Genomic DNA, 27924 nt, shown 5'->3' with positions numbered 1-27924 from the left:
CAATAAAATGTATGAGAGTTAACAGAACAGGTTATTACTTTTCTATTCTGAGTTTGTTTCAAACCAAAACATTCAAGTTAGGGTCCATGTCAAAACAACTAAATACATCTGAATTGTCATGTAATTGTATAATGGATGGGAATGTACCTACAGGTGTGTCAGTATGTATCACATATTACATTGATGTGTTGACTTTGTGACCACAGTCATAAACCCTGCATATTTCTACAATTTCTCTTCTTAAAATGTGATTTTAAACCGAACCCTAACCACACTGCTAACCTTATGACTAACCCTAACCTTAAATTAAGACCAAAAAGTGCATTTTTGTTCTCATTAATTTGTATGATAATAGCCCATTTTGACCTTGTGGCTGTGCTATCACGTGGAAACTCAGATGAGAAGGGACAAGGTGATGATGCAAGCATACGTGACCAAATAAAGATGTCATTTTTTTTATTTAACTAGGCAAGTCAGTTAAGAACAAATACAAAATAAGTATTGATACACATTCAGTTCTTATTCCTGCTTAATAACAGGACTATCCAGACAAGGCAAAGTTGAGTTAAAACATTTTTTTATCCAAAATATGCCATTGTGCGAAAACTTCATATAAAGCTAACCAATGGTTTTTGTTGAAATATACTATGTTAAAAACACAAAATACTAAAAATACATTCATTATTTTGCTAACCAAAATTAAATGCTATATTGTATGATCGTTGTCATGGTAAATGTATTCTACAATACACCATCTTGAGAAAGGTACACAGCAAAAATACTGCTGGTGTAGGTTGATTCCCATTTGGGTGGTTGGTTCACTATTTTCAACAGTGCATCACAGTTAACATCTATAGAAAAGGCAGTGCAAGTAGCTAGTTACTTCTGGTGCAGTAAAAAACAAACATACAAATCAACATTTCAGTGTCTGTTCATTTACAGTCAATTCATGTGTCTCTTTGAATACAAATCACTGAATCAAATTGTTGACAATTTAATACCGTTATTAGACTTGATTCTAATGCGTTTTTTTGGCGGTTGTTCTCTTCAAGCCTGTTCTTCTGGGTTTCCATGGTTTCCCAGCTGAAACAAAGAAAATGACATCGTCATACAGGTTATTCTTCAGTTGTACAACTGACTATGTATCCACCCTTGCCTTTCCCTTACTGCGTCACAGTAAGGTGCAGAACGATCGGTTGGCCTGCTGGGGGGGGGGGGGGGCTCAGCTCGACGAGAACCATCTAAAACTATTGAAAACTGTGTGCAAATTAACCTAAACTACACATACTTGTCAGTTATAGCATAATCATATATTATATTACACAAATATCCAATTAATGTGGCCAAAATTGAGAGATTGAGGCATAATCCATCTGTTTTGGGGCACTGTACTGCATTGAAAGCTGGTTGCGCTCGATCCCGTTAGAAATAAAGCCTGTTCCTTATAACCTGATCCACATACTGCACCACTACTACAACTCATCTTCCTGGACGTGTGAGCGGTTCATCTATTCAGTATCCCCAGTCACATCATGACCACAGCTACATGTAACTTCTACCCGTCTATAATCTGCCACATTTAAATGATTACGTCTGTGCATGAGTACGTGTGTCATGGCCATTATTATACCTTTAGCACAGACGTCCATGCAGCTTTGCCTGGATATAAAGTTGTTGCTGCTTCCTCCACAGCCTGAATAGATGAACTGCTCACACATCCTGGAAGCTGAGTTGTAGTAATAGCGCAGTATAGACGCAGCACAGCCTCCTTTATCCAGGGGATCCAGGCAGAGCACAGGAGTAGCTGTCAATCACACAAAACAACTATAAGAAGTCTCAAAGAGAAGGCTACTCTTCAGCTAACATTATCTCGTTTCTGGTGTCTTAATTACATTAGTAGATGTAAAATTGAGCGAGGGCCCTGGATGTAATCATATCGGAATAATGGAGTCTAAAGAAAGGACAATGAGTACTCTGTAAATGTAGTCTACTCTTCAGCTAGCATGGTCTAATTTTAGACCAAGAGGATCATCTCTGGCTTCTGAACATGAACAGACACACAACTGAGAGAAGGCTGTGTAGAGGGCCATTTGGAATCATTTCAGGGCATTTTTTGCGGAAAATTAAGGCACTCGCAAACTGGAAATGGTGGAGCGATTTCTGCATAGTGCACCTTTAATAGAAATGTTTGTAGGGGTTGATACATTTCATAAGGGAAAATCAAGTCTGAAATGTTAAAGTGGGAATTACAAACTTCAGAAGCCTTTTTAAATGTCAAATACACTACACGTTTAAAATGTCCTGCATTGCAGGAAAGTTATCCTACAACAGTGTGATCAAATTAAGATCCTACATCTGTAAATATCAACTATTACACATCCTCATGGTTAGGGTCTGACGAGGATGTGGGTGTTTACAATCAAATTGCCCGGCTGATTTCATGAAAGAGGTTCCTCTTATCTTGTTTCTACATACTTCTTCATGTAATTCTTGTGAGCAAAGTTAAAAATGTTTCCTCAAAATTAATTCAAAGTTAACAACACAACAGAGTGATCACAGTAGAACACAGTAGAATATGGTTATAACAAGCCTTTTTCATGTGGAATGAGCCTATGTGCTCAACACTGATGTGTTAACGTGGAAATGTTTTCCCTATTGTGCAGTACAGCTGATAGAAAACAGCCTGACTGTTGACTTTGACCATTCTCCACATACTTTTGTGTGGTCTACAGTACTCCATGCAAGACATCTGGTTCTGGAAGCGGTTCTCGTTGCCCTGACAGCCACCGTAGACAAACTGCTCACACTGCATGGTGGTCATGTTGAAGAAGTAGCGCCAGTGCATGGCACGGCAGGGGCCCTCCTCCTTCTGGAACCTGCAGATCTGGGGGATCTCTGGTGGGTGTAGAAGGTGCAAAGACACACATTCATATAAGAACTATTGAAAAATGAGACGTGTCACAGTGTATTGCCATTTACCCTAAATAAGTTGATGTGTCCATTTAAAATCTTTAGTACTTTAATAGGTCAGATTTCCACAAACATCATGATTTCAATGGTTACAATAGTTTTGATGGCATTTGAAATAAATAAATACATTATTATAAACAGCAAACTTTTCAATGCAAAGGAAAATTACTGCAATTGCTAAACAAATAGAGTCTTTCATTAAAATGCAAATAAACTTACTTGGTATCCTAAAACATGCTTTCTTACATTCCATAAAACTCATGAAGTTGTTGCCATTCCCTTGGCAGCCTCCATAGCTGAACACCTCACATTGTTGAGTGATAGTATTGTAGTAGTAACGCTGGCTATCTCCTCTGCAAGGCCCCTCGTCTACTGGAAGAAGACACACCCCTGGAATGAGAAGAAACACACAACATCAACACTATTGCTGGCTATGTAATTAGGGGCTCTATTAAATCTGTATTGCTGAAGCGTTACAGATAACATGCTTGACATGTAAAGGTAAATTCCTGTTAAATCGGTAGCGTTTACCATAATGAGGGAACATTGCCTTTAACTGTCAATCAAACTGTAACCCTGAAATCCCACGATACGGATTGAATTATTCCCCTAGGTAAAGACATCTCTGCTGAAGTACAGATTCGTGTCAACAACAACTTTATCACTACTAGAAAGGCTTGAGCCAACGCCCATTATATTGATTATCATGGGGTTGAACGGTATTATGGTGCTTTGAGAACTCTCATAACGAATAAAATCAACAGTCACGGTAATCAAATGTTTCTTTACCTTGTTTCGTTGACAACGCAAAAACGTAACAAAGGGAGCATGAAGATATCAGAAAAATCAATGAACTGAACTCCATTGTTGTAGATCGGTTCTAAATTCAACTACCCTTCTAATTTTACGCACTAGATGTGCAGCCATTTATACTATTGTAAAGGTTTTCCCAAGGGGCCGGAGGGGCGGGCTATAGCTGATGACTCATTTGTCATTTTCATAAAAAATCGGTAGTAGGTCTTAAAACGACCTGATTAATGTGATGATTTGAATCACAGGCAATGTCACATTGATAGACAGCTAAAATATTTATGCAAGACGCCCATCTTGGTTAATAGCTATGGTCTAATCATTTCTGTGGAAATACACCAGAATAAATGTAGGCTAGTCTGGGAACGAAACTACTATGCTAGTGATGATTAATAAATCATCGGTATCATGAGAAGAATGAGTTGTTAACAGGTTTATGACCATATGTGTCATGTTGTGGACTGCTGTCTTCAGAGTAGTTCAATTACATGATAATGGTGTCTCTATATATTCCAAAATCCCGCATTCTCCACATAAGAGATGTTTCCAACATATTTACTTGTTGAGGATAAAAGGCTGTGCATAATTACGAAGTGCACATAAACATAACTTTTGCGTTTAAATTCACGTATCGGATAAAATTTTCAATAGAAATGTGTTTCCATTACATTTTCTACTCTACTGATGGTTTTGTCACAAAAAAAATGTTGCGTTACATAGAGAATGTGCCCACTCTGGTATAAACACGTGCGCTCTAGCCGACAACTAGCAACTACAGTGACGGTATAGCCTATTACTACATGATGAGATTATTATGGACAAAATAGCGATATTATTTTTATTTGTCAAACAGCAAAGCATCGATCATCATGTCACCAGAATAGGATCCTCGATATTTATTGGAAATGAGCATTAAACTCATCACCATCCACTTTTACCACCCTGTGAAATTCATAATATATTTAATCTGTAGCCAATAAACAACATGCTTTCCCGCCTTGTAGTGGGAGGACCACACAACATGTCATCACATTACTCCAAGTTTATTTCTATATGATGGTTTTAATATCAATATTTGTGCATAAAAGCATTCCCACCGCAATTTCTTACATAATACATTTTACTGACACAAGAAGATCCCAACTTTTGTAGCATATTTTGTGTTGTCACATTTCTAAAGTTTACCGACAAATTGCCATCAGGCCTGTCATGATATTTTTTATCCAATAGGTACTTTACTCACACACAAAGTTTGCATTTGAAACGTAGTAGTTGTAACAAATGCATCAGTAGAGTTGAAAGTGCGATGAAATCCCAATTAACTTGTATTTGTCATTCGGTACATGAGAATTTAAACGCCAAATAATTTTTTTACGTGCACTATGTCATCAAGCACATCCCTTTATCGGCAAAAAAATCAATTAGATGGAAATACCTCTGCTGGGAAAATGCACATATTGTTTTCTGCAGATTTTTGAACATTCACATGAAAATCTGTTGCAAATTGGATGGAAACCTAGTTATAGAGATTGTCTCCCACCATGTAGAGCACCAAACATGTTTCAATTCATTTGCAGTGGAGATTATTTTCGTTTCACACCGGTCACCCTGTTTTGTTCTGTGCCTGACTCCAAAACATACAGGCAGCACAATTCAAATGTAGGCTAGACTCAGTGCTTGACCTGTAATTGATTGAATATTGAATAGGAGCCTTGGTCTAAGAAAAGAAAGGCTTATTTCTCAATCTCAATACATTTCAATTACATAGGTGGAGGACAGCAACAAGAGGGGGAAATTATTTCATAACATGAACCCTGACTGTCCTCTTAGTTAAACCTTGATTCCATCGCTCTCAGTATATTGTAGAGGAGGCTGTCATTCATTCCATAGAAATGACCTTCTCCACCCCATTCTCAACATGGCACAATACTCTTTCTCCCTTGACAGGATCACGTCTGACCAGTGACCACTATACTCCCACACACTTTTTCTCTCTGCACCTTTTCTCTGCACTGACATGAAACCTTTCTACATCTGAAAGGCACAGAACATGTAGGCTAATAGATACATAGGAACCCATCTCATGGATGCATCAGCTGCAGTTTCTTTCCTACATCTACACTCTCCACTGAAAACACGTTACCTTGCTTCGTCCCAAAGCCATAGAAAATGTGACTTATAGTTACTTAAGACTATACTAGCCTACACAGCTCATGGATGCAGCTATTGCAGTATCTCTATGATTTCAGTTTAAACTCATCAATCCCTTATATCTCCTGGAGAACTGCTATAGTTGTCATATTCATAAATCAAATCAAATCTTATTTGTCACATGCTTTGTAAACAACAGGTTTAGACTAACAGTGAAATGCTTACTTTCAGGTCCTTTTCCAACGATGCAGAGGATCCTAATGATGATGTATCCTTCATCATGACAGGTTGAAGGTATATACAGATTAGCCTTCTTATCATGCTAACATGAACTGCCGTGTCATTCCCCTTGACCCATATCTGCACTGGAATAGTGAAGAGAACCACAGGCAAAATATTGTACGTATCCACGTATTATTGATATTCTTCCACTCTCAATGGCATTTTTAGACGTCTCAACAACACAACTTCCAACCTAACACCTGTACTTTGGAGAGTGGCCCTTTGCCCTCTGCTATGATTCTACCGTGTTGGAATAAAGGGCATTGTTTTAATCAGATTAAGAGATTAGGATGTTTATGCAGATGACTTTATAACCTGGATTGAGGGAGAGGGATTTCTCTGGCAGTTTTCAGGGGTGGAAGACTGGTCCTTGTAAGACGCGGTAAGTCCTTTTGTTCCTTGTCTTTTATGAATTAATATATATTTGATGAATTAATATTATTCAATTCATTAATCTAGCAATCATAGGGAAGGGATAATCTGAGTGTAGGATTGGAGTCTATTTTAAAAATATAATATACCAATGAATATTCACAACCCTAATCAACAAAACAATTAATGAAGTACCACCTAATGTATGCAATTATGATTATCAAGCATCTGCGTGGCACATTTTAAAATCGTTTTTGTGAGTGTGGCTCTACTTTACGAATAATGTTTACCTTCCCTTCGGGCAACAATGTATTTATTTTCTTTGACAGACAATGCCGGGAGTGATAAATATGGACGAGTTGACAGACGTGGATAAGGCTAAAATGGAAAGAGACCAAAAGAAGATTGAAGTCAAGCTTGAGAGATGGCTGGTAAAGTTGACCAGCTTACTTTAATTGCTCATTTTTCCAATTGTAAAAGTAATATCTATGTAGGAACAATAAAGAGATCTGGATTGGTCATCAAATGAGACTGTAATGGCATTCTTGATATTACAGTTGTGTGTGTTACCGGTAGACCATTATTTTGTACGACAGACGTCTAAGTGCTGTACTGAGTTTATGGAGGCCGTTCAGGCCGGTGTAGAAGAGGACACCCTGTTCAAAGGTATTGCAGAGGACAAGAACCCATTCAAGGAGTTGAAAGGTGGATGTGTCGTATGCTGAAGAGGACAGGAAGAACAGATTAGACCCCCTCTCGTGCCCAAGGACATTCCCCCTACCCAGGAAACATTGCTGGATCACCATTAGCCAACCAAGAAGAAACAAAAAAAATGAATTTAAATTTCATAATATATACAAACCTCATGAACCCATGTAAATTTATCTCCCTGAATTGATGCAGTAAATAAGAATAGTTTTTGGCAATGATTGTCAGAGCTTTGTTGGATGGTTTATTTGTCAGTAAAGTGCTTGTCTCCCATATCTTTAGTGTGCACCATCTGTTTCGTTATTAGATGAAACCAAAGTCATTAAATGAGCTTGTTTACAACTACAAGTCACCTGGGTTGTTTTCAAAGACTAAATAGCTGTTGAGCTCAAATATTATAACTGATATACAGTACCAGTCAAAAGTTTGGACACACCTACTCATTACAGGGTTTTTCTTTATTTTGACTATTTTCTACATTGTAGCTTGGCATTCTCTCAACCAGCTTCAACAGGAATGCTTTTCCAACAGTCTTGAAGGAGTTCCCACAAACTCTGAGTACTTGTTGGCTGCTTTTCCTTCCCTCTGCAGTCCAACTCATCCCAAACCATCTCAATTGGGTTGAGGTTGGGTGATTGTGGAGGCCAGGTCATCTGATGCAGCACTCCATCACTCTCCTTCTTGGTCAAATAATCCTTACACAGCCTGGAGGTGTGTTATGGGTCATTGTCCTGTTGAAAAACAAATTATGGCCCCACTAAGCGCAAACCAGATGGGATGGCGTATCGCTGCAGAATGCTGTGGTAGCCATGTTGGTTAAGTGTGTCTTGAATTCTAAATAAATCACAGACAGTGTTACCAGTAAAGCACCCCTACATCATCACACCTCCTCCTCCATACTTCACGGTGGGAACCACACAGGCAGAGCTCATCCGTTCACCTACTCTGTGTCTCACACAAAGACATGGTGGTTGGAACCAAAAATCTCAAATTTGGACTCATCAGACCAAAGGACAGATTTCCACTAATCTAATGTCCATTGCTTCTTGGCCCAAGCAAGTCTCTTCTTATTGTTGGTGTCCTTTAGTAGTGGTTCCTTTGCAGCAATTTGACCATGAAGGCCTGATTCACAGTCTCCTCTGAACAGTTGATGTTGAGATGTGTCTGTTACTTGAACTCTGTGAAGCATTTATTTGGGCTGCAATTTCTGAGGCTGGTAACTCTAATAAACGTATCCTCTGCAGAAGAGGTAGCTCTGGGTCTTCCTTTCCTGTGGCGGTCCTCATGAGAGCCAGTTTCATCATAGCGCTTGATGGTTTTTGCGACTGCACTTGAAGAAACTTTAAAAGTTCTTGAAATATTACAGATTTACTGAGCTTCGTGTCATAAAGTAATGATGGACTGTTGTTTCTCTTTGCTTATTTGAGCTGTTCTTGCCAGAATATGGACTTGATCTTTTACCAAATAGGGCTATATTCAGTGTACCAACCCTACCTTGTCACAACACAACTGATTGTCTCAAACGCATTAAGGAAAGAAATGCCACAAATGAACTTTAAACAAGACACCGTTAATTGAAATGCATTCCAGATAACTACCTCATGAAGCTGGTTGAGAGAATTCCAAGAGTTTGCAAAGTTGTCATCAAGGCAAAGGGTGGCTACTTTGAATAATCTTTTTGGTTATTACATGATTCCATATGTGTTATTTCATAGTTTTAATGTCGTGACTATTATTCTACAATGTAGAAAATAGTAAAAATAAAGAAAAACCCTGTAATGAGTAGGTATGTCCAAACATTTCACTGGTACTGTATGTTGTAAAGGGATAGGCTAATATGAATTATTTAATGATGGTACTGAGACAGACAGCTTGTAGCACAGATAACTCTAAAGCAAACATTCAAACTTATCCATTGTTTGTTTTTTCAGGTGCTTTTTCAATGGAAAAATGTCTAAGGGAAAATAAGCAGCAAGTATGTTTTAGTCACCACCTGCCATTATAAAGTTCACCCTTGGTACACTACGCCTTGATACTTTGCCTGGCATGACCTATGCCAACTGCAATGACACCTGACATGACCATTGCGCATGAGCGAATCCTAGACGCACACACAACTGTCACTTGTACATAAATGGCTGATTGACGGAGCTCTGCGACTGAACTTGGCAGGTGGCTGTCATTTCTACAAATTAACCTTGATTAGCAGTACAAGGAAGCTGATTGGAAATGTGTCATCTAAATCCAAAGCCGCCAGTGGTTCACAGACAACGGCTGATCATTTAAACACTGTAGATTAGAACATTTTGCACGAAAGGTGTCTCTCAAAAGCTATGAACGAGTGCTATCCTAACAAGCTATCAGAGCATAGCATGACAACAATGAAACACAGAAACAGAATAGATAAATCATGATTAAATTTCACAAAGAAAGTTAACTAATACAGCGTTCGTGGATATGAATATTTGTGATATAACTCGCAATTGATAGTGACACTACATAACGTGAAAGTAGATTAAAGGTCACTAGCATAAAGGCTAATTCAGCTCGAGCGTTTTTTTATGTTGACAGAAACGAGTCAAGTTCTATTCGTATTGTATGAATAACGTTCCAGTTATGCCCTACGACAATATTTCCCAATATTACAAGCTTCTCAACCTTAACAGAACTGCAAAAGCCTCACATTGTTTTGCTACAGCCTTGTGGGAGAAAAAAATATCTACTTGCTGTCACGTGACGTCTGTCTTGAACTTGAAGTGATACCTTTGCACGATGGTAACATTCTACATCATCAATTTGATATAGATACTTTGTATTTTGTTAATGCAGTCGTTACTGCCCATATCATTAAGGAACAACTAGCAAATTGCCTGTAATTTACTCCCTGAGAAAGAGAAAACAGTATAGCAATAATCTGCTTGATAAACACGCTCTTCATATTAATCAGGCTTCTTGTAAGCAACCCTGGTCCTGGAGTGCCACAGGTACTGAGGTGTTAGAGCATAGCAAAGATGATCTATTATTGACAATATAGTCGAGTGACCGCTCTAACAATGGAAATACATGTCCTCAAAGATGGAGGGCAGGCGGGAGAGGAAGAGAACCCAACCATTATGAAACTTCAATTAGATCAAATAAGCATAATGTTCTATTCGATCGAATAAGCATCATGTTCTATATGATCAAATAAGCATCATGTTCTATTCGATCGAATAAGCATCATGTTCTATATGATCAAATAAGCATCATGTTCTATTCGATCGAATAAGCATCATGTTCTATATGATCAAATAAGCATCATGTTCTATATGATCAAATAAGCATCATGTTCTATTCGATCGAATAAGCATCATGTTCTATATGATCAAATAAGCATCATGTTCTATTCGATCAAATAAGCCTGACATAGCACATTAGCAATTACATTTTTTGTTAACAAAATTAAACACACATTGACCTCCACTTCGTGGTCTTATTTTTGTGGACAGATTTTGGGCAGACTCTCTCGCTTCACCTCTGCTTCTCTGGTTATAGAGCCCACACTTTTAGCTTTAGACCTGAGAGACCAGTAAGTGGAATCCTGCCAATCATTCATGTTTATCATTAGTGACTCTTTAAATGACGAGTCAGGTGTGGGATACTGTACCTAGTTGGAACAAGGCATAAGCTAAACCCTACAGTAGGCTACCTGCAGCCCTTCAAGGTTACATATTGCTAGACTAGACAGTCACCGGGGGCAACAATCTCAAACTACAAACAGAGACCCTATAAATAGAAACAAACAAAGACTGAGCGGTAAATGGAATACATTTTTTGTGTGACTCAAACCCCAAAGGATGCAGGGAGGTTGAAAATAAACAGACATGCGAAAGAATAGGAAGGATATTAAAGCAAAAAGGAAATGAGGAACAATATGAATACAACGCACCAGTGGGGAATATAGGAACTTCCGTTTATTAAAAGAATACAGTTGAAGGTTCCGTGCATTGTAAACTTGGTAATGGCACACAAAAGGGTTACGAGAAATTGTTGAGTGACTACAATGTCATAATCACATTGCATATCCAATCAGCGTGATTCAGACCTATCCCACCAGAATGTTCTAACCTCACTTAATTTTAGAGTAAAGTAAAACTTCTGAGTTTACTCAATTCCAAAACCTCAGCTCAATCATACCTAGCCTATGTTATATTTGTTTGACATATCAAGATTTTGGGGGAAATTCCGTTTAATCAATATGTTGAACTGTAGTATACTTCTTCTGCTTACTTCTTCCTCAAGTGATAGGCAATTCCACTTTCATATTAAAATGTATGTCAAACAAAAAACAATTATTGCAAAGTTAAACAAACCATACAGCTCTATGCACAAGGACTACTTTGAACAATGTCCACAGAAGATAAGACAAAAATACATTGACTTGAAGAACAGTGCAGATGCAAAATTTGGTAAAATAATGACAGTCTGTGATGCTAACATGCTGACCAGACCGGACAAGTCGCGTGCGCGAGCATCGCAAAATACATTTAGAAATCCATGTTATTCAATTATTGCACCCACACTGCTCGCATGCGCCAACGAGCGTCTGCGATGCCAAGGGCTAAAATAGAACTCCTTTCTCTTTCTGACACAGATCGCACTGAAAGTCCTGCTTCTCCCAACTCCTCATTGGTTTATAAAGCAGGTACCCACGTGCCGTTTTCTCATTGGTTATACTGACGTGGGTGATTGAAAGACAAACTGGTTTGCCAGTCGTCGTGGTAATACTAAGAAAGTTTAGATGCCGATCACCATATAAGTTCAAAGATGAAAAAGCCTGGAAGGAGGAGAGATGACTAGAAACGATTTGGTTGGCCATTTTATGAATGGATTAATTGTGGTAGATGTGTGGATTAATTGGAGTAGAGGACCTTTCAGGTAAAATAACAACTCAATGTTTATATATCCCAGGACAAATTAGCTAGCAACAGCAAGCTAGCTAAATAGGACAAATTTGCTAGCAAGTGCAAGCTAACTAGCTAAATTGCCATACATGTTTAATGCTTTTCGACCTGTCCCCAAATTAATGTAATTGGTTCAGTTTGTTTTGATATTTTAACCTGCGTGTCGTGATCGCGTTTGGTGTAGTGGGAAAAATAAATGTATGCACGATAGCTCACGATGGCGCACACACGCAGCCGGTTTGGGTTCCGTGTTAGTGCTGTTTGTGCTGTCATTCTGTTACCAAAGTGGACATTTTTAAAAGTAGTCCTTGTGTATAGAGTTGTATTGTTTGTTTTAATTTTCAATCATTGGTTTTTGTTTGACATACATTTTAAAGTGAACATTCTGAGTCTCAACTTAATTCTGTTACTGTGGAATTGCTCAGATGTTACAGCTGTCAGGGGAAAGTAGTGTTCTTGACAGTGCTCTTGACTCCGACTCACAATTCACAGCTCTGCTGCATTGAGAAAGTATTCAGACCCCTTGACTTTTTCCCTATTTTGTTACGTTAAAGCCTTTTTCTAAAATAGATTCAATAAAAAATGTGCCTCAACAATTTACACACAATGCACCATAATGACAAAGCAAAAACACGTTTTTAGAAAAAACATAAAAACCTTATTTACATAAGTTTTTAGACCCTTAGCTTTGAGGCTCGAAATTGAGCTCAGGTGCATCCTGTTTCCATTGATCATCCTTGAGATTTGATTGGAGTCCATCTGTGGTAAATTCAATTGATTGGACATGATTTGGAAAGGCACACACCTGTCTATATAAGGCCCCACAGTTGACAGTTCATGTCAGAGAAAAAACCAAGCCATGAGGTCGAAGGAATTGTCCGTAGAGCTCAGAGACAGGATTGTGTTGAAACCCAAATCTGGCGAAGGGTAGCAAAACATTTCTGCAGCTTTGAAGGTCCCCAAAAACACAGCAGCCTCCATAATTCCTTTACCCCTTTTTCTCTCCAATTTCGTGGTATCCAATTGGTAGATACAGTCTTGTCCCATCGCTGCCACTCCCGTACGGACTCGGGTGAGGTCGAAGGTCGAGACACATACATCCTACGAAACACAACTTGCTTCTTGACACAATGCCCGCTTAACCCGGAGCCAGCCTCAACCAATGTGTCAGAAGAAACACCGTGCAACTGCGACCGTGTCAGTGTGCATTGCTCCCGGCCAACCACAGGAGTCGCAAGTGCGCGATGGGATAAGAGCATCCCTGCCGGCCAAGCCCTCCACCTAACCCGGATGACGCTGGGCCGATTGTGTGCTGCCCCATGGGACTCCCAGTCGCGGCCGGCTGAGACAGAGCCTGGACTTTAACCAGGCTCTCTAGTGGCACAGCTAGCACTGCGATGCAGTGCCTTAATCCACTGCACCCCTCAGGAGGCCCGCCTCCATCATTCTTAAATGGAAGAAGCTTAGAACCACCAAGACTCTTCCAGAAAATGGCAACCAATGTTTATATATCCAAGCTTGAGGAAAATCGGGGGAGAAGAACTAGCTAAATTGCCATACTTGGCTCAGGGTAATTGGTTCAGTTTGTTTTGATATTTTAGACTCTTCCTAGAGCTGGCCGCCCAGCCAAACTGAGGAATCGGGGGAGAAGGGGCTTGGTCAGGGAGGTATCCAAGACTCTTCCTAGAGCTGGCATTTTTAAAAGCCTTGGTCAAACTGAGGAATCGGGGAGAAGGGGCTTTCTGAGGTATCCAAGACTCTTCCTGAGCTGTGGAATTGCCCAGCCAAAGCTGAGGAATGGGGGAGAAGGGGCTTGGTCAGGGAGGTATCCAAGACTCTTCCTAGAGCTGGCCGCCCAGCCAAACTGAGGAATCGGGGGAGAAGGGGCTTGGTCAGGGAGGTATCCAAGACTCTTCCTAGAGCTGGCCGCCCAGCCAAACTGAGGAATCGGGGAGAAGGGGCTTGGTCAGGGAGGTATCCAAGACTCTTCCTAGAGCCCGCCCAGCCAAACTGAGGAATCGGGGAGAAGGGGCTTGGTCAGAGGTATCCAAGACTTTCCTCAGCCCAGCCAAACTGAGGAATCGGGGGTAGAAGGGGCTTGGTCAGGGAGGTATCCAAGACTCTTCCTAGAGCTGGCCGCCCAGCCAAAGTTCTGAGGAATCCAAGGAGGAGAAGGGGCTTGGTCAGGGAGGTTCCTAGATCCAAGACTCTTCCTAGAGCTGGCCGCCCAGCCAAACTGAGGAATCGGGGGTCAGAAGGGCTGCTTGGTCAGGGAGGTATCCAAGACTCTTCCTAGAGCTGGCCGCCCAGCCAAACTGAGGAATCGGGGGAGAAGGGGCTTGGTCAGGGAGGTATCCAAGACTCTTCCTAGAGCTGGCCGCCCAGCCAAACTGAGGAATCGGGGGAGATTGTGTGCTGCCCCAAGGGGCTTGGTCAGGGAGGTATCCAAGACTCTTCCTAGAGCCTGGCCTTTAACAGCCAAACTGAGGAATCGGGGAGAAGGGGCTTGGTCAGGCAGTGCCTTAATCCAAGACTCTTCCTAGAGCCCGCCCAGCCAAACTGAGGAATCGGGGAGAGAAGGGGCTTGGTCAGGGAGGTATCCAAGACTCTTCCTAGAGCTGGCCGCCCAGCCAAACTGAGGAATCGGGGAGAAGGGGCTTGGTCAGGGAGGTATCCAAGACTCTTCCTAGAGCTGGCCGCCCAGCCAAACTGAGGAATCGGGGGAGAAGGGGCTTGGTCAGGGAGGTATCCAAGACTCTTCCTAGAGCTGGCCGCCCAGCCAAACTGAGGAATCGGGGGAGAAGGGGCTTGGTCAGGGAGGTATCCAAGACTCTTCCTAGAGCTGGCCGCCCAGCCAAACTGAGGAATCGGGGGAGAAGGGGCTTGGTCAGGGAGGTATCCAAGACTCTTCCTAGAGCTGGCCGCCCAGCCAAACTGAGGAATCGGGGGAGAAGGGGCTTGGTCAGGGAGGTATCCAAGACTCTTCCTAGAGCTGGCCGCCCAGCCAAACTGAGGAATCGGGGGAGAAGGGGCTTGGTCAGGGAGGTATCCAAGACTCTTCCTAGAGCTGGCCGCCCAGAGAGGAATCTGGTCCCAAGACTCTTCAGCCAAACTGAGGAATCGGGGAGAAGGGGCTTGGTCAGGGAGGTATCCAAGACTCTTCCTAGAGCTGGCCGCCCAGCCAAACTGAGGAATCGGGGGAGAAGGGGCTTGGTCAGGGACTCTTCCTAGAGCTGGCCGCCCAGCCAAACTGAGGAATCGGGGGAGAAGGGGCTTGGTCAGGGAGGTATCCAAGACTCTTCCTTCCTAGAGCTGGCCGCCCAGCCAAACTGAGGAATCGGGGGAGAAGGGGCTTGGTCAGGGAGGTATCCAAGACTCTTCCTAGAAGCTGAGGAATCGGGGGAGAAGGGGCTTGGTCAGGGAGGTATCCAAGACTCTTCCTAGAGCTGGCCGCCCAGCCAAACTGAGGAATCGGGGGAGAAGGGGCTTGGTCAGGGGACTCTTCCTAGAGCTGGCCGCCCAGCCAAACTGAGGAATCAGAAGGGGCTTGGTCAGGGAGGTATCCAAGACTCTTCCTAGAGCTGGCCGCCCAGCCAAACTGAGGAATCGGGGGAGAAGGGGCTTGGTCAGGGAGGTATCCAAGACTCTTCCTAGAGCTGGCCGCCCAGCCAAACTGAGGAATCGGGGGAGAAGGGGCTTGGTCAGGGAGGTATCCAAGAACCTGACAGAGCTCCAGAGTTCCTCTGTGGAGATGGGAGAACCTTCCACAAGGACAACCATCTCTGCAACACTCCACCAATTAGACCTTTATGTGGTCAGACGGAGGCCACTCCTCAGTAAAAGGCACATGACAGCCCACTTGGAGTTTGGACCTAAAGGACTCTCAGACCATGAGAAACAAGATTCTCTGGTCTGATGAACCCAAGATTGAACTCTTAGGCCTGAATGCCAAGCGTCACGTCTGGAGGAAACCTGGCACCATCCCTACGGTGAAGCATGATGGTGGCAGCATGCTGTGTAGATATTTTTCAGCGGTAGGGACTGGAAGACTAGTCAGGATCAAGGGAAAGATGAGCAGAGCAAAGTACAGAGAGATCCTTGATGAAAACCTGCTCCAGAGCGCTCAGGGCCACAGACTGGGGCGAAGGTTCACCTTCCAACAAGACAACGACCCTAAGCACACAGCCAAGACAATGCAGGAGTGGCTTCTGGACAAGTCTCTGAATGTCCTTGAGTGACCCAGCCAGAGCCCGGACTTGAACCTGATCGAACACCTCTGGGTAGACCAGAAAATCGCTGTGCAGCAACGCTCGCCATCTAACCTGACAGAGCTTGAGAGGATCTGCAGAGAAGAATGGGAGAAAATCCCCAAATACAGGTGTGCCAAGCTTATAGCGTCATATCCAAGAAGACTCAAGGCTGTAATCACTGCCAAATTTGCTTCAACAAAGTACTGAGTAAAGGGTCTGAATACTTATTTAAATGTGATATTTCCATTTTTTTTCAACCTGGGGTATTGTGTGTAAACTTTGTTTTGCAAAGTCTGACATCACATGTGCGCTACAAAAACACAGCTAAACAACAGCCTCTTGCTACAGTAGGTGTGTGCTTCAATTAGCAGGCCTGGACAACTCTAGGGGGCTTGATTGGTGTCACACTTTTGCCCCAGCTAACACACCTGCCTCCAATAATGAACTAATCATGATCTTCAGTTAAAAATGCAATTATTTAAAATAAGCTGTGTTTGCTAGGGATGGGGGAAAAGTGTGACACCAATCAGGGCCCCGAGGACTAGAACTGCCCAGGTCTGAGTGGTAAACTACACCCAAAAATCTACATTTATCATATTTTTCTCAGACCTCAAAAGTGGTTTCCTGATGTGATTTAAGCATTATTGTGTTCTTAGAACGTCCAAACATAGTTGTTTTTCTATTAAAGAAGTGTGATTTAGAGAGTAAAAAGTGATTTTCTAGCTGAAGACGATTTGGAAGAACAAATCAAAATTGTTCCTGGGTTACATCCCAAGTAGCACCATATTCCCTATATACTGTACTACTTTTGACCAGAGCCCTATGGGACCTAGTCAAGAATAGTGCACTATGTAGGGAATAGAGTGCCATTTGGGAGGGATCCGTGGTACCAAGTCTCTGTTGGAGCTCCCATTTCTCAAGAACGGGAGTGTTCCACTCCTCATCCCTTCACTCCCTAAGAAAAATCTTCATTCATGATGCAAATATATTACTGTCACTCTATTTGGAGGGACTAATGTTGTGAACCGCTTCCATCTCATGCTACTCAATGCCTGCACAAATATCTGTACTGTATGTCCATGTAGCTGGTATACTCCAACTGATACAGTTAGTATTAGGGTTACTTCATTGGGAAATTAGATGTTATGTTTGGCTAACATTGTTAGATGCAAATATAGGCTTGTAATTCTCAAACTGTATGATTGTTGCTCTATTTGTCCGGAATGACAAGAATTTGGATTGGGTTTGGTGGAGCTAGGTTAGATGGTCAGAGACTTAACCTGTCTCTATCTGCAGTCTGGTGAAACTGCAATATTTGAAGCATTATTGTGTTCTTAGAACATCCAAACATAGTTGTTTTTCTATTAAAGAAGTGTGATTTAGAGAGTAAAAACCTGAAAAAACTGGGAATATTTTTAACCGGGAAAAACTAAATGGAGTAAGCTGTATTTGGGGAAAAACTAAATGGAATCAGGCAAAAAATGTAACAGTCTTTATAGGGCCCAAGTATTCCTTCTTGCACAATCTTTCAGAAATCTGGAAATAACTTTTTGGGGTGCATTTACCAATTGACAGGTTTTTTATTTGTCTTGAAATGCCTTCCAACACACACGGAAAGCCAGATCCTGTGCTGTTCTTTGATTATTAACTTAATCAAATTGAATAAGACTGAATTTTAAGATTGTATTACAAACTCCATTATGAACGCCTGACAGTAGCTTATGCACTGAAGGAAGTTACATTCGACTAAATTTGTCATTTTCCCCCATTAACGTCATAATTATGGTGGTTTTAATTGCTTTTAATTTTCTCTACCAGACAGCAATGCTTGAAAACATTTTGATAGACGGGTTTGTCAAGGGTCTGTTGACTCTTTTGGACATTAAAAGTAACAGTGCATTTAAACAATGTGTTCTCTATACTAACTACTGTAATAGAATTAGGAGGAAGCACAGGTAATTGTGTAAACTCAAGCTATTTTGCGAAGGTAGTATTCATTGTTTAGAACATTTCCCTCCCAAATGGACACCTATTTGTATGAGGACATATGAGGATCTAGACGAAGAGTTTCAGGTGGCTTGTTGAAACCAATCACGCATTGTAAATTAAATGCTGATAGGATCAACACTTAAAGCTTATAATAGTTATACTTTAAGGCTCAAATCTCTTGTTTTTGTACTGTACTTTATGCAGCTTTGAGAAAGAACACCATCCATCTCATCATGTTGTTTGTCATGGCCAATGAGGTCAGCATCTTAGCATGTAGGCAAATCATCTTCCCCTAAGAAGCTGTTGAGTTACCAGAGAAATGTGGGATATTTATAGTATCTTTTTAAGTGATTTTCCAGCTGAAGACTATTTGGAAGAACAAATCAAAATTGTTCCTGGGTTACATCCCAAGTAGCACCATATTCCCTATATACTGCACAAGAACGGGAGTGTTCAGTCTTGTGAAACTGCAATATTTCATAAAGACTTGTTGACAGTGGAGAAAAAGCCTATTCTTATTTTGAATGGTCTTTTATTCACCTGACTGTAATAAATATGTGGGGAGTAGTACTCATCCAGAACGCCGCAGCCCGTCTGGTGTTCAACCTTCCCAAGTTCTCTCACGTCACCCCGCTCCTCCGCTCTCTCCACTGGCTTCCAGTTGAAGCTCGCATCCGCTACAAGACCATGGTGCTTGCCTACGGAGCTGTGAGGGGAACGGCACCTCAGTACCTCCAGGCTCTGATCGGGCCCTACACCCAAATAAGGGCACTGCGTTCATCCACCTCTGGCCTGCTCGCCTCCCTACCACTGAGGAAGTACAGTTCCCGCTCAGCCCAGTCAAAACTGTTCGCTGCTCTGGCTCCCCAATGGTGGAACAAACTCCCTCACGACGCCAGGACAGCGGAGTCAATCACCACCTTCCGGAGACACCTGAAACCCCACCTCTTTAAGGAATACCTAGGATAGGATAAAGTAATCCTTCTCCCCCCCCCTTAAAATATTTAGATGCACTATTGTAAAGTGGCTGTTCCACTGGATGTCATAAGGTGAATGCACCAATTTGTAAGTCGCTCTGGATAAGAGCGTCTGCTAAATGACTTAAATGTAAATGTAATGTAAATGTAAATGAGTAGCACGCACAAAACAGTTACAGAGTTTAATGGCTGTGATAGGAGAAAACTGGGGATGGATCAACAACATTGTAGCTACTCCACAATAGTAACCTAAATGACAGAGTGAAAAGAAGTAAGCCTGTACAAAATACAAATATTCCAAAACATGCATCTTGTTTGCAACAGGGCACTAAAGTAATACTGCAAAAAAATGTAGCTAAGCAATTCACTTTTTGTCCTGAATACAAAGTGTTATGTTTGGGACAAATCCAATAGATCACATTACTGAGTACAACTCTCCATATTTTCAAGCATAGTGGTGGCTGCAACATGTTATGGTTATGCTTGTAATCGTTAAGGACTGGAGAGTTTTTCATTCTAAAAAAAGAAACGGAATGGAGCTAAGCACAGTGAAAATCCTAGAGGAAACCTGGTTCAGTCTGGTTTCCACCAGACACTGGGAGATGAATTCCCTTTCAGCAGGACAATAACCTAAAACATAAGGTAAAATTTACACTGGAGTTGCTTAACAAGAAGAAAGTGAATGTTCCTGCGTTGCCAAGTTACAGTTTTTACTTAAATCTACATGAAAATCTATGGCAAGACCTGAAAATTGTTACCTAGCAATGATCAACAACCAATGACCGAGCTTGAAGAATTTAGAAAATTATAATGGGGAAATGTTGCACAATTCCATGTCCATGTGTACTGTATGTCACCTTTCCCTCTTTCCTTGTCGGTGTCATAAATCATCGACCAGGAGATCAACCCCTATGTGGACCAATGGGTAGCATTGCCCACCAAGTCTTCAAACTCCTTGGAAAAGCTGGGTTTTTGGGTGTCAACAAACCAGTTGGTACAAACTACACACTTCCCTTTTTTCTCCAAATTATTTCATCTTCTCCTGTAATTACTCATTAAACTTTGTCTGAGTTCTGAGATATTTCTTTGCCTGATTCTGATTAATTTATGGAAAATTATGCTTAACCTATTTCACCGTCTCATTCCTTAAAAATTTTGTCAGTTAAATGCACTTCCCTTTGAAGAGAAGAGGATGAGTCATTTCAGACTACGTAGATGGTTTAATTAGTTTAGTGTTTTCATGAACAATCACCTGAATCGGACTGAGACAAGGAGCAACGGAAGTCTATTGTGCTTCTGTATGGTGAAGCATCATTCCCTGTGAAAGGGTCTAGATAGATAGAGCAGTAGCCAGCGATAATGGGTTCCTCATAGACCCCTGAGTATCCGATGTGTCAAACTATGCACTGCTCTTCATCAGAAGTCAACAAAAGAAGCTCTCAAGGTCTAGCATGAGAAAATTAAGTTTAGTCATTATTTCATTGCATACCAGACTGAAGATGAAATAGGCCAGAGATTACTCTTCATTTTCATAAGAAAAGTTAAAGGTGCACTATGCAGAGATCGCTCTGCTATTTCCCGCAATTAAAAAAATTGTAATAGTTTGCCTAATTTCAGTTTATGTGACAAAACAAGCATAGAGTCATTGTATCATCTAATCCGCTGTGAAATATATTTTCCATAACCAAAAATATTTTCAGCTGTTTGAAGCAGGTGCACAAAATCAAAAGTAAAAGACACCAAAGGAAAAATAGAAATAACGCACATAGAACAGATCTACCACTTCTTTCCATGAGAGTGACAGATCTACATCTCCCATTTCTATGTGAATTTGGTCAGGTCACCCAAAAATGTACACATCACAGCTTTAAGGAGTGCTCAGCATGTAATTCTGGCTTTGGCCCACTCCAATGAATATGTGGAAGTGAGAAACTGCCATATTGTGGTATATATATATAGTGTATATATTTTCCAACTGTCAATCACCACCTTCCGGAGACACCTGAAACCCCACCTCTTTAAGGAATACCTAGGATAGGTTAAGTAATCCCTCTCACCCCACCCCCCCTAAGTTTTAGATGCACTATTGTTATGACTGTCCCACTGGATGTCATAAGGTGATTGCACCAATTTGTAAGTTGCTCTGGATAAGAGCCTCTGCTAAATGACTTAAATGTAATGTAAATGAATGTGTAGTCACATCCCACAACAGCTGTCAATCGCATCTCCATTCCAGATGCTGTCCTCTACCGCCTGCAGTGTCACTGAGAAAACAGGGATGTAAACAAATTTGTGCATAACATTTGAGAGAAATAAGCTTTTTGTGCAAATGGAACTTTTCTGGGATTTTGCATTTATAATTTTGTTCAGTGTCTATAATATGTATAAGAAGTTTGAGGATTTAAAGTGATGATTCATTCCAAGATGTGGTTTTGCCAAGATGTTTTCAGACCTCATAAGTGGGCGAGATTGGTTCAAGTCTCACCACAAACCAATCTCGATCCAAATACAGTTTATAATACACCAAATTAATAGAAACGAGAACTCATCTCGACATTAGTCGCACTAGATGTCAAAACATCTAACAAACATTGCTTTTGAAGTCAACTACTTCTTTAACAAAGAGAGTAATGCAGTGGGTGTCATAGGTCGTGGGCCCTGCGGGGAAATTGGCTCATAAATCTAGCTAGGTCAGAGGAGAGTATTGATTGCAAAACCCTTCAGCATTAACAGCTGGATTAGAAAGAATGGGGACTAGGAAGGCTGTCCGAGACACACTATATTACCAGATGGTGTATTAGATATCCCCTTTGTGGTTTAGCCTACACTGTAAGTGACACTGATGAGATGAGACACATATTGCTAATAGCCCAAATGTGGCACTAATAGGGATAAGCGATACCACTGTTAGGCCTATTTGTGCTATTATTGTAGCTATACAGTACCAGTCAAAAGTTTGGACACAACTCCTCATTCAAGGCTTTCTCTTTATTTAGACTATTTTCTACATTGTAGAATAATAGTGAAGACATCAAAACTATGAAATAACACATATGGAATCATGTAGTAACCAAAAAAGTGTTTTAACAAACCAAAATATATTTTAGATTTTAGATTATTTAAAAGGTAAGAATGTCAAAACACTGTAGCCTATGTGTTTTGTCAGTTTTATCTCTGTAGTTTTCCTCAGAATACTAAATTGTAAAATGTTGGTCTCCCGAAATGTGCCTCCAGACATTTGTCTGGTATGTATCGCCTGATCTACTCTAATGTAATCATTTCCAAATAGTTAGTAGTACCTTCTGTGTTACCCTGAATGCCTGTACAATAGAGATCAGGTCTGTCCCCAATATAAAGATTCTCTATGCTAAAACATGTATTAAAGCTCTAAGCTCTCAAAGTGTGCTGTTATGAGTCTGGTTAGATTGATTGGAATGGAAGAGGACTAGGAGGCTTAGCACTGACTAGGAGGCTTAGCACTGACTAGGAGGCTTAGCACTGACTAGGAGGTTTAGCCCTGACTAGGAGGCTTTTAGCCCTGCACTGCTGGGATGGAGAAATACCAGGTAGCCTGGGAATGGTTTTCACAGAAGAGGTAGCCACTGAGGGATTTAAAATGTCAAATACAGATGACACATCCTTATCTTCAGATGACGGCAAAGACTTAGCTGAGGGACGTAGACTGCAGGAGTCATTTGGAATGCAAACATGACTGTGGTGAGAATGTGGAGTGTTACTACTCTGGGAGTCACCCAATGGAATGAGAGTTCTAGGGCTCAAAGGCAATACCAAGCTGGCAAGCTCCGACCTTAGAGTAGCTCCAACTATTTCAAAGCTTTTAATTTCTTGGAACATCTCTTGGAGCTGTAATAGAGTACAAAACAAAACCTTGGCAGATAGTATCAACGTATGAAACAATCACATTTCGGCTACTAATCTATCCAGCCGGCACGGCCCACTCTAGTTTTTACAAATTATATCCAAGTTTGGAAGCACAAAGCCAACCTTCACATTTCATAAGATACATTTTCTTCCATAAGGACATAAGGAAAGGCGGGATAACAGTGAAACACTAGAACCAGAACAGGAAGTGTTGCACAGGCAACGGGGAGCCTAGCATGGATGACCTCTCCCTCCCTCCCTCCCTCCCTCCCTCTGTGTGTGTGTGTGTGTGTGTGTGTGTGTGTGTGTGTGTGTGTGTGTGTGTGTGTGTGTGTGTGTGTGTGTGTGTGTGTGTGTGTGTGTGTGTGTGTGTGTGTGTGTGTGTGTGTGTGTGTGTGTGTGTGTGTGTGTGTGTGTGTGTGTGTGTGTGTGTGTGTGTGTGTGTGTGTGTGTGTGTGTGTGTGTGCGTGTGCGTTCGTTCGTGATGTTATTCCACACACCCAGGCAGGACAGTGGGATCCAAAATTCAGCCTCTGACATTGGCCCGCCTCTGACCAGACAGACGAGGCTTGGCAACACGGCTGGGTTTTCCACAGACCAGAATTTTTCTGATAGTTCTGTTATGATGGTCCAATGTTATGTTACCCTGACTTTAGCCTCCTCAGTGCCCTCTACTCTCTCTCTCAGCCATTTAGTAATAATATAATAACATTACACATACTCTACCAGTAACTCGTTATTCTTATCCTAAATGAAGTGATTTTGAGCACACTTACTTTTTGGGATTCTAATTTACGTACTATAGCATTCTCATTGGAAGTCATGGGAACACTCTGGAGTCGCTGCCAATTAAACGGTTGGATCTCTGTAACGCCACTCTAACATTATTACTGCTCATTTTGCTGAAGAGGGGCTTTATAATGCAGTTATGTAGTCCTTATGTATACCTTCAAAAGTAGTTGTTTGTTGTAAGTGGGTCATTGTTGTGCTATAGTGGAATCCCTTCCTGTCACGACACACATGTAAGGGATATCTACGGCTGACATTGTTTGCTTTCCGTTGCTCCACTACCACGCCCAGCTATTTTGCTAAAACTCTGTCGAACCTTCTGCATTTCCAACTGTCAATATTATCCACAACGGGGTTCCAGGCCTGTCACACATTTATCTCCAAACAGCTTTCCCCTGGCTGCAACATTCTGAATGACATTTGGCAGGTGAATCTGACCGTTCTGGCTGGAGAGGAGAGGATAAAACTCTCTGGTGTCAAAATGTTCTTGTAGTTATTCATCCTCGTCATCATTAGTGTCTGTTTATGTCTTTTTTTCTCGCATCTGATGTTTTGTTGGGGGTTTGTGATGTTATGAAATCTGACAGAGGTATCAGACTGTTGTCATTTTCCCATTGAATTACTGTCTGGTTCCATTCGGCAGATTAGAGCTAGTTGATTCATGTAAATTGCCCAATTTGATATTGTTTTTCTCTTTTTACATTAAAGCATTTTGTTCAGATAGCTTGACAAATATATGGGCATCAGATCAGAACTGCAGAGAAATTCTCTATTGAAACATATAATGGGTGCATTAACATAGATTAACTTTACTGAACATTTAAAAGATTGCTAGTTGGCCTTCAGCACTCTCTGTCTTGTGTGGGAAGTGCCCACTCATTTCAAGCTGTGCTAACAGATAATGAAGAGAAAAGAAAGGGGGCGGTGTGGAGTTCCCTCTGCGAGATAACTGACAGTTAGATGGTTTAACACTGTGTTATTAAAGGTGCAATGTGCAGAAATCGCTCTGCCATTTCCTGGTTGCTAAAATTATAATAGTTTGCCTAATTTCCATTTATGTGACAAAACAAGCAATGTATAGTGTAGAGGATCATTGTACCATCTTAACCGCTATTAAATATATTTTCAATAACTAAAAATATTGTTTTTTCGGCAGTTTGAAGCTGGTTTACAAAACCGAAGGTAAAAGACAAAAAATGTTAACTTAAGAACGGGAAGCATAGAAAAAGCATACATAGAACAGATCTACCACTTCTTAGACTTGCCTTCAATGACAATGACACTCACATAGTAATGTGAATGTGAATTTGGTCAGAATCTTTAAAGCCCTGATGTCTTACCTGTACGGGCAATTTACATAACTGTCAAGATACACCAATGATCTTATATTTTTCAAGAAAAACAGAAATCCTTTTGAATGTATTCTATTTTCTGCGTAACTTTACAGCTACTTTCATTGAATACATTCACATTTAAATACATTCCAAGCCTTGCTTATTAGGTTGCCGGTCATCCAGGTTACTAGGATATGCTAAAGTATATTTCATTGTTTGCATAGTGCAATTAAGTTACTTTAAAGTGATTTGGACATGAAGCGCGAAAAATGCCAATTTAGCATTGGATTTATGCCGTAAATGCTAAAAAGTTACCATTTGAAGACAGTGGCTCGGTGAACTAAAAACATGGCTTGCTGTCTTACGATGTCCATAGACTACTTACAGGGTAAAGTAAACAAATATGTATTTTGTAATGTGTGTGAACGATCCCTTTAAGAGGGAGGTTTGTATGTTATGTGTCCTGGGTGAACTATTCCTATAAGAGTGTGTTTGTGTTTATGTGTGCTGTGCAGAGTATGGAGGCCTAGGCCTGGACTTCAGCTACAGTATTGCCGTGTCAGAGGAGCTGGGTAACATCCACTGTGGAGGCATCCCCATGGCCATCGGAGTCCAGACTGATATGGCCACACCTGCCCTGGCTAGGTAAGGTATATACTGCACCCATCTGGAACATAGGCATGCTATTTTCTTTATGAGCCAATGAAGAATGTTTATTTTAATGTCTATGGTAATTAGCCTCTGTTTATTACACACACATAAACATTTATAAAGTCAATCCTTTTTGAAGACACTATTACAGACCACCTACTCATCTGAGTTTCAACATGCAACAATAACAATTCAAAACTAGGGCTCAATGACTTCTAGAAGTATTCTAATACAGAGGTTTAAATACATAAATCATGTTATTCATGATGAGTCAATCAGCTATTCATTGTACATAGCAAAATAAGCTTAAAGGGATGGTGTGAGATTTTGGCAATTAAGCCCGCTTTCTACTAAGATAAACTAATGAATTCCATTTGTATGTCTCCGCGTGCAGTTTGAAGAAGTTGAAGGTAGTTTGTGAGCTACTGCGTTAGAGCAGTGACTGGAAGTCTACCGGAACAGTTACTTGAACAGCTCTTCAACACCACTGTCTCTGTGTGTTGTGGTACTGTAGGTTTGGCTCTGAAGAGCTGAAGAAGGAGTTTCTGCTGCCCTCCATAATGGGAGACAAAGTGGCCTGTCTGGGAGTGAGTGAAGTGGGAGCCGGTTCCGATGTTGCTAGTTGCCTTAATTTAGTATCCCACTAGTCATTTACATTTACATTACATTTAAGTCATTTAGCAGACGCTCTTATCCAGAGCGACTTACAAATTGGTGCATTCACCTTATGACATCCAGTGGGACAGTCACTTAACAATAGTGCATCTAAAACTTAGGGGGGGGGTGGGGTGAGAGGGATTACTTATCCTATCCTAGGTATTCCTTAAAGAGGTGGGGTTTCAGGTGTCTCCGGAAGGTGGTGATTGACTCCGCTGTCCTGGCGTCGTGAGGGAGTTTGTTCCACCATTGGGGGGGCCAGGGCAGCGAACAGTTTTGACTGGGCTGAGCGGGAGCTGTACTTCCTCAGTGGTAGGGAGGCGAGCAGGCCAGAGGTGGATGAACGCAGTGCCCTTGTTTGGGTGTAGGGCCTGATCAGAGCCTGGAGGTACTGAGGTGCCGTTCCACTCACAGCTCCGTAGGCAAGCACCATGGTCTTGTAGCGGATGCGAGCTTCAACTGGAAGCCAGTGGAGAGAACGGAGGAGCGGGGTGACGTGAGAGAACTTGGGAAGGTTGAACACCAGACGGGCTGCGGCGTTCTGGATGAGTTGAAGGGGTTTAATGGCACAGGCAGGGAGCCCAGCCAACAGCGAGTTGCAGTAATCCAGACGGGAGATGACAAGTGCCTGGATTAGGACCTGCGCCGCTTCCTGTGTGAGGCAGGGTCGTACTCTGCGGATGTTGTAGAGCATGAACCTACAGGAACGGGCCACCGCCTTGATGTTGGTTGAGAACGACAGGGTGTTGTCCAGGATCACGCCAAGGTTCTTGGCGCTCTGGGAGGAGGACACAATGGAGTTGTCAACCGTGATGGCGAGATCATGGAACGGGCAGTCCTTCCCGGGAGGAAGAGCAGCTCCGTCTTGCCGAGGTTCAGCTTGAGGTGGTGATCCGTCATCCACACTGATATGTCTGCCAGACATGCAGAGATGCGATTCGCCACCTGGTCATCAGAAGGGGGAAAGGAGAAGATTAATTGTGTGTCGTCTGCATAGCAATGATAAGAGAGACCATGTGAGGTTATGACAGAGCCAAGTGACTTGGTGTATAGCGAGAATAGGAGAGGGCCAAGAACAGAGCCCTGGGGGACACCAGTGGTGAGAGCGCGTGGTGAGGAGACAGATTCTCGCCACGCCACCTGGTAGGAGCGACCTGTC

At 41.7% G+C, this 27924-nt stretch overlaps 2 protein-coding genes and 1 pseudogene across 2 annotated transcripts; 2 read left to right on the top strand and 1 right to left on the bottom strand.

Annotated features, from left to right (window-relative positions):
• Positions 1 to 439: 439 nt before the first annotated feature.
• On the bottom strand, positions 440 to 3915 carry LOC124042722 (tissue factor pathway inhibitor 2-like). The gene is made up of 5 exons (XM_046360821.1): positions 3760 to 3915; positions 3190 to 3360; positions 2716 to 2895; positions 1631 to 1804; positions 440 to 1083 (listed from the first exon to the last, which is right to left on the bottom strand). Exons 1-5 carry the CDS (start codon positions 3833 to 3835, stop codon positions 1019 to 1021), a joined length of 666 nt encoding a protein of 221 aa, XP_046216777.1. The 5' UTR covers positions 3836 to 3915; the 3' UTR covers positions 440 to 1018.
• A 2639-nt stretch (positions 3916 to 6554) lies between these two features.
• On the top strand, positions 6555 to 7520 carry LOC124042721 (guanine nucleotide-binding protein G(T) subunit gamma-T1-like). The gene is made up of 3 exons (XM_046360820.1): positions 6555 to 6595; positions 6915 to 7016; positions 7182 to 7520. The coding sequence occupies exons 2-3, from the start codon at positions 6918 to 6920 to the stop codon at positions 7308 to 7310; spliced, it is 228 nt and encodes a 75-aa protein (XP_046216776.1). The 5' UTR covers positions 6555 to 6595; positions 6915 to 6917; the 3' UTR covers positions 7311 to 7520.
• The window catches only part of LOC124043094, a 30835-nt pseudogene continuing 10361 nt past the window's right edge, over positions 7451 to 27924 (top strand).

Source organism: Oncorhynchus gorbuscha, linkage group LG09 (assembly GCF_021184085.1).
Source record: "Oncorhynchus gorbuscha isolate QuinsamMale2020 ecotype Even-year linkage group LG09, OgorEven_v1.0, whole genome shotgun sequence".
In the NCBI taxonomy this organism is placed as follows: Eukaryota; Metazoa; Chordata; class Actinopteri; order Salmoniformes; family Salmonidae; genus Oncorhynchus; species Oncorhynchus gorbuscha.
The sequence above is the reverse complement of the archived record's forward strand: the minus strand, read 5'-3'. Positions and strand labels throughout refer to the sequence as shown.

What these genes read in the sequence shown, in the direction of transcription:
- LOC124042722 (XM_046360821.1), bottom strand. Translation starts at nt 3,835, where the DNA reads ATGGAGTTCAGTTCATTGATTTTTCTGATATCTTCATGCTCCCTTTGT. An exon ending in TGCGTTGTCAACGAAACAAG is followed by an intron (nt 3,361 to 3,759) that starts GTAAAGAAACAT and finishes TTCTCATTCCAG; the next exon opens with GGGTGTGTCTTCTTCCAGTA. An exon ending in GTACTGTAGACCACACAAAA is followed by an intron (nt 1,805 to 2,715) that starts GTATGTGGAGAA and finishes TGTGATTGACAG; the next exon opens with CTACTCCTGTGCTCTGCCTG.
- LOC124042721 (XM_046360820.1), top strand. Translation starts at nt 6,918, where the DNA reads ATGCCGGGAGTGATAAATATGGACGAGTTGACAGACGTGGATAAGGCT. An exon ending in TCAAGCTTGAGAGATGGCTG is followed by an intron (nt 7,017 to 7,181) that starts GTAAAGTTGACC and finishes TTTGTACGACAG; the next exon opens with ACGTCTAAGTGCTGTACTGA.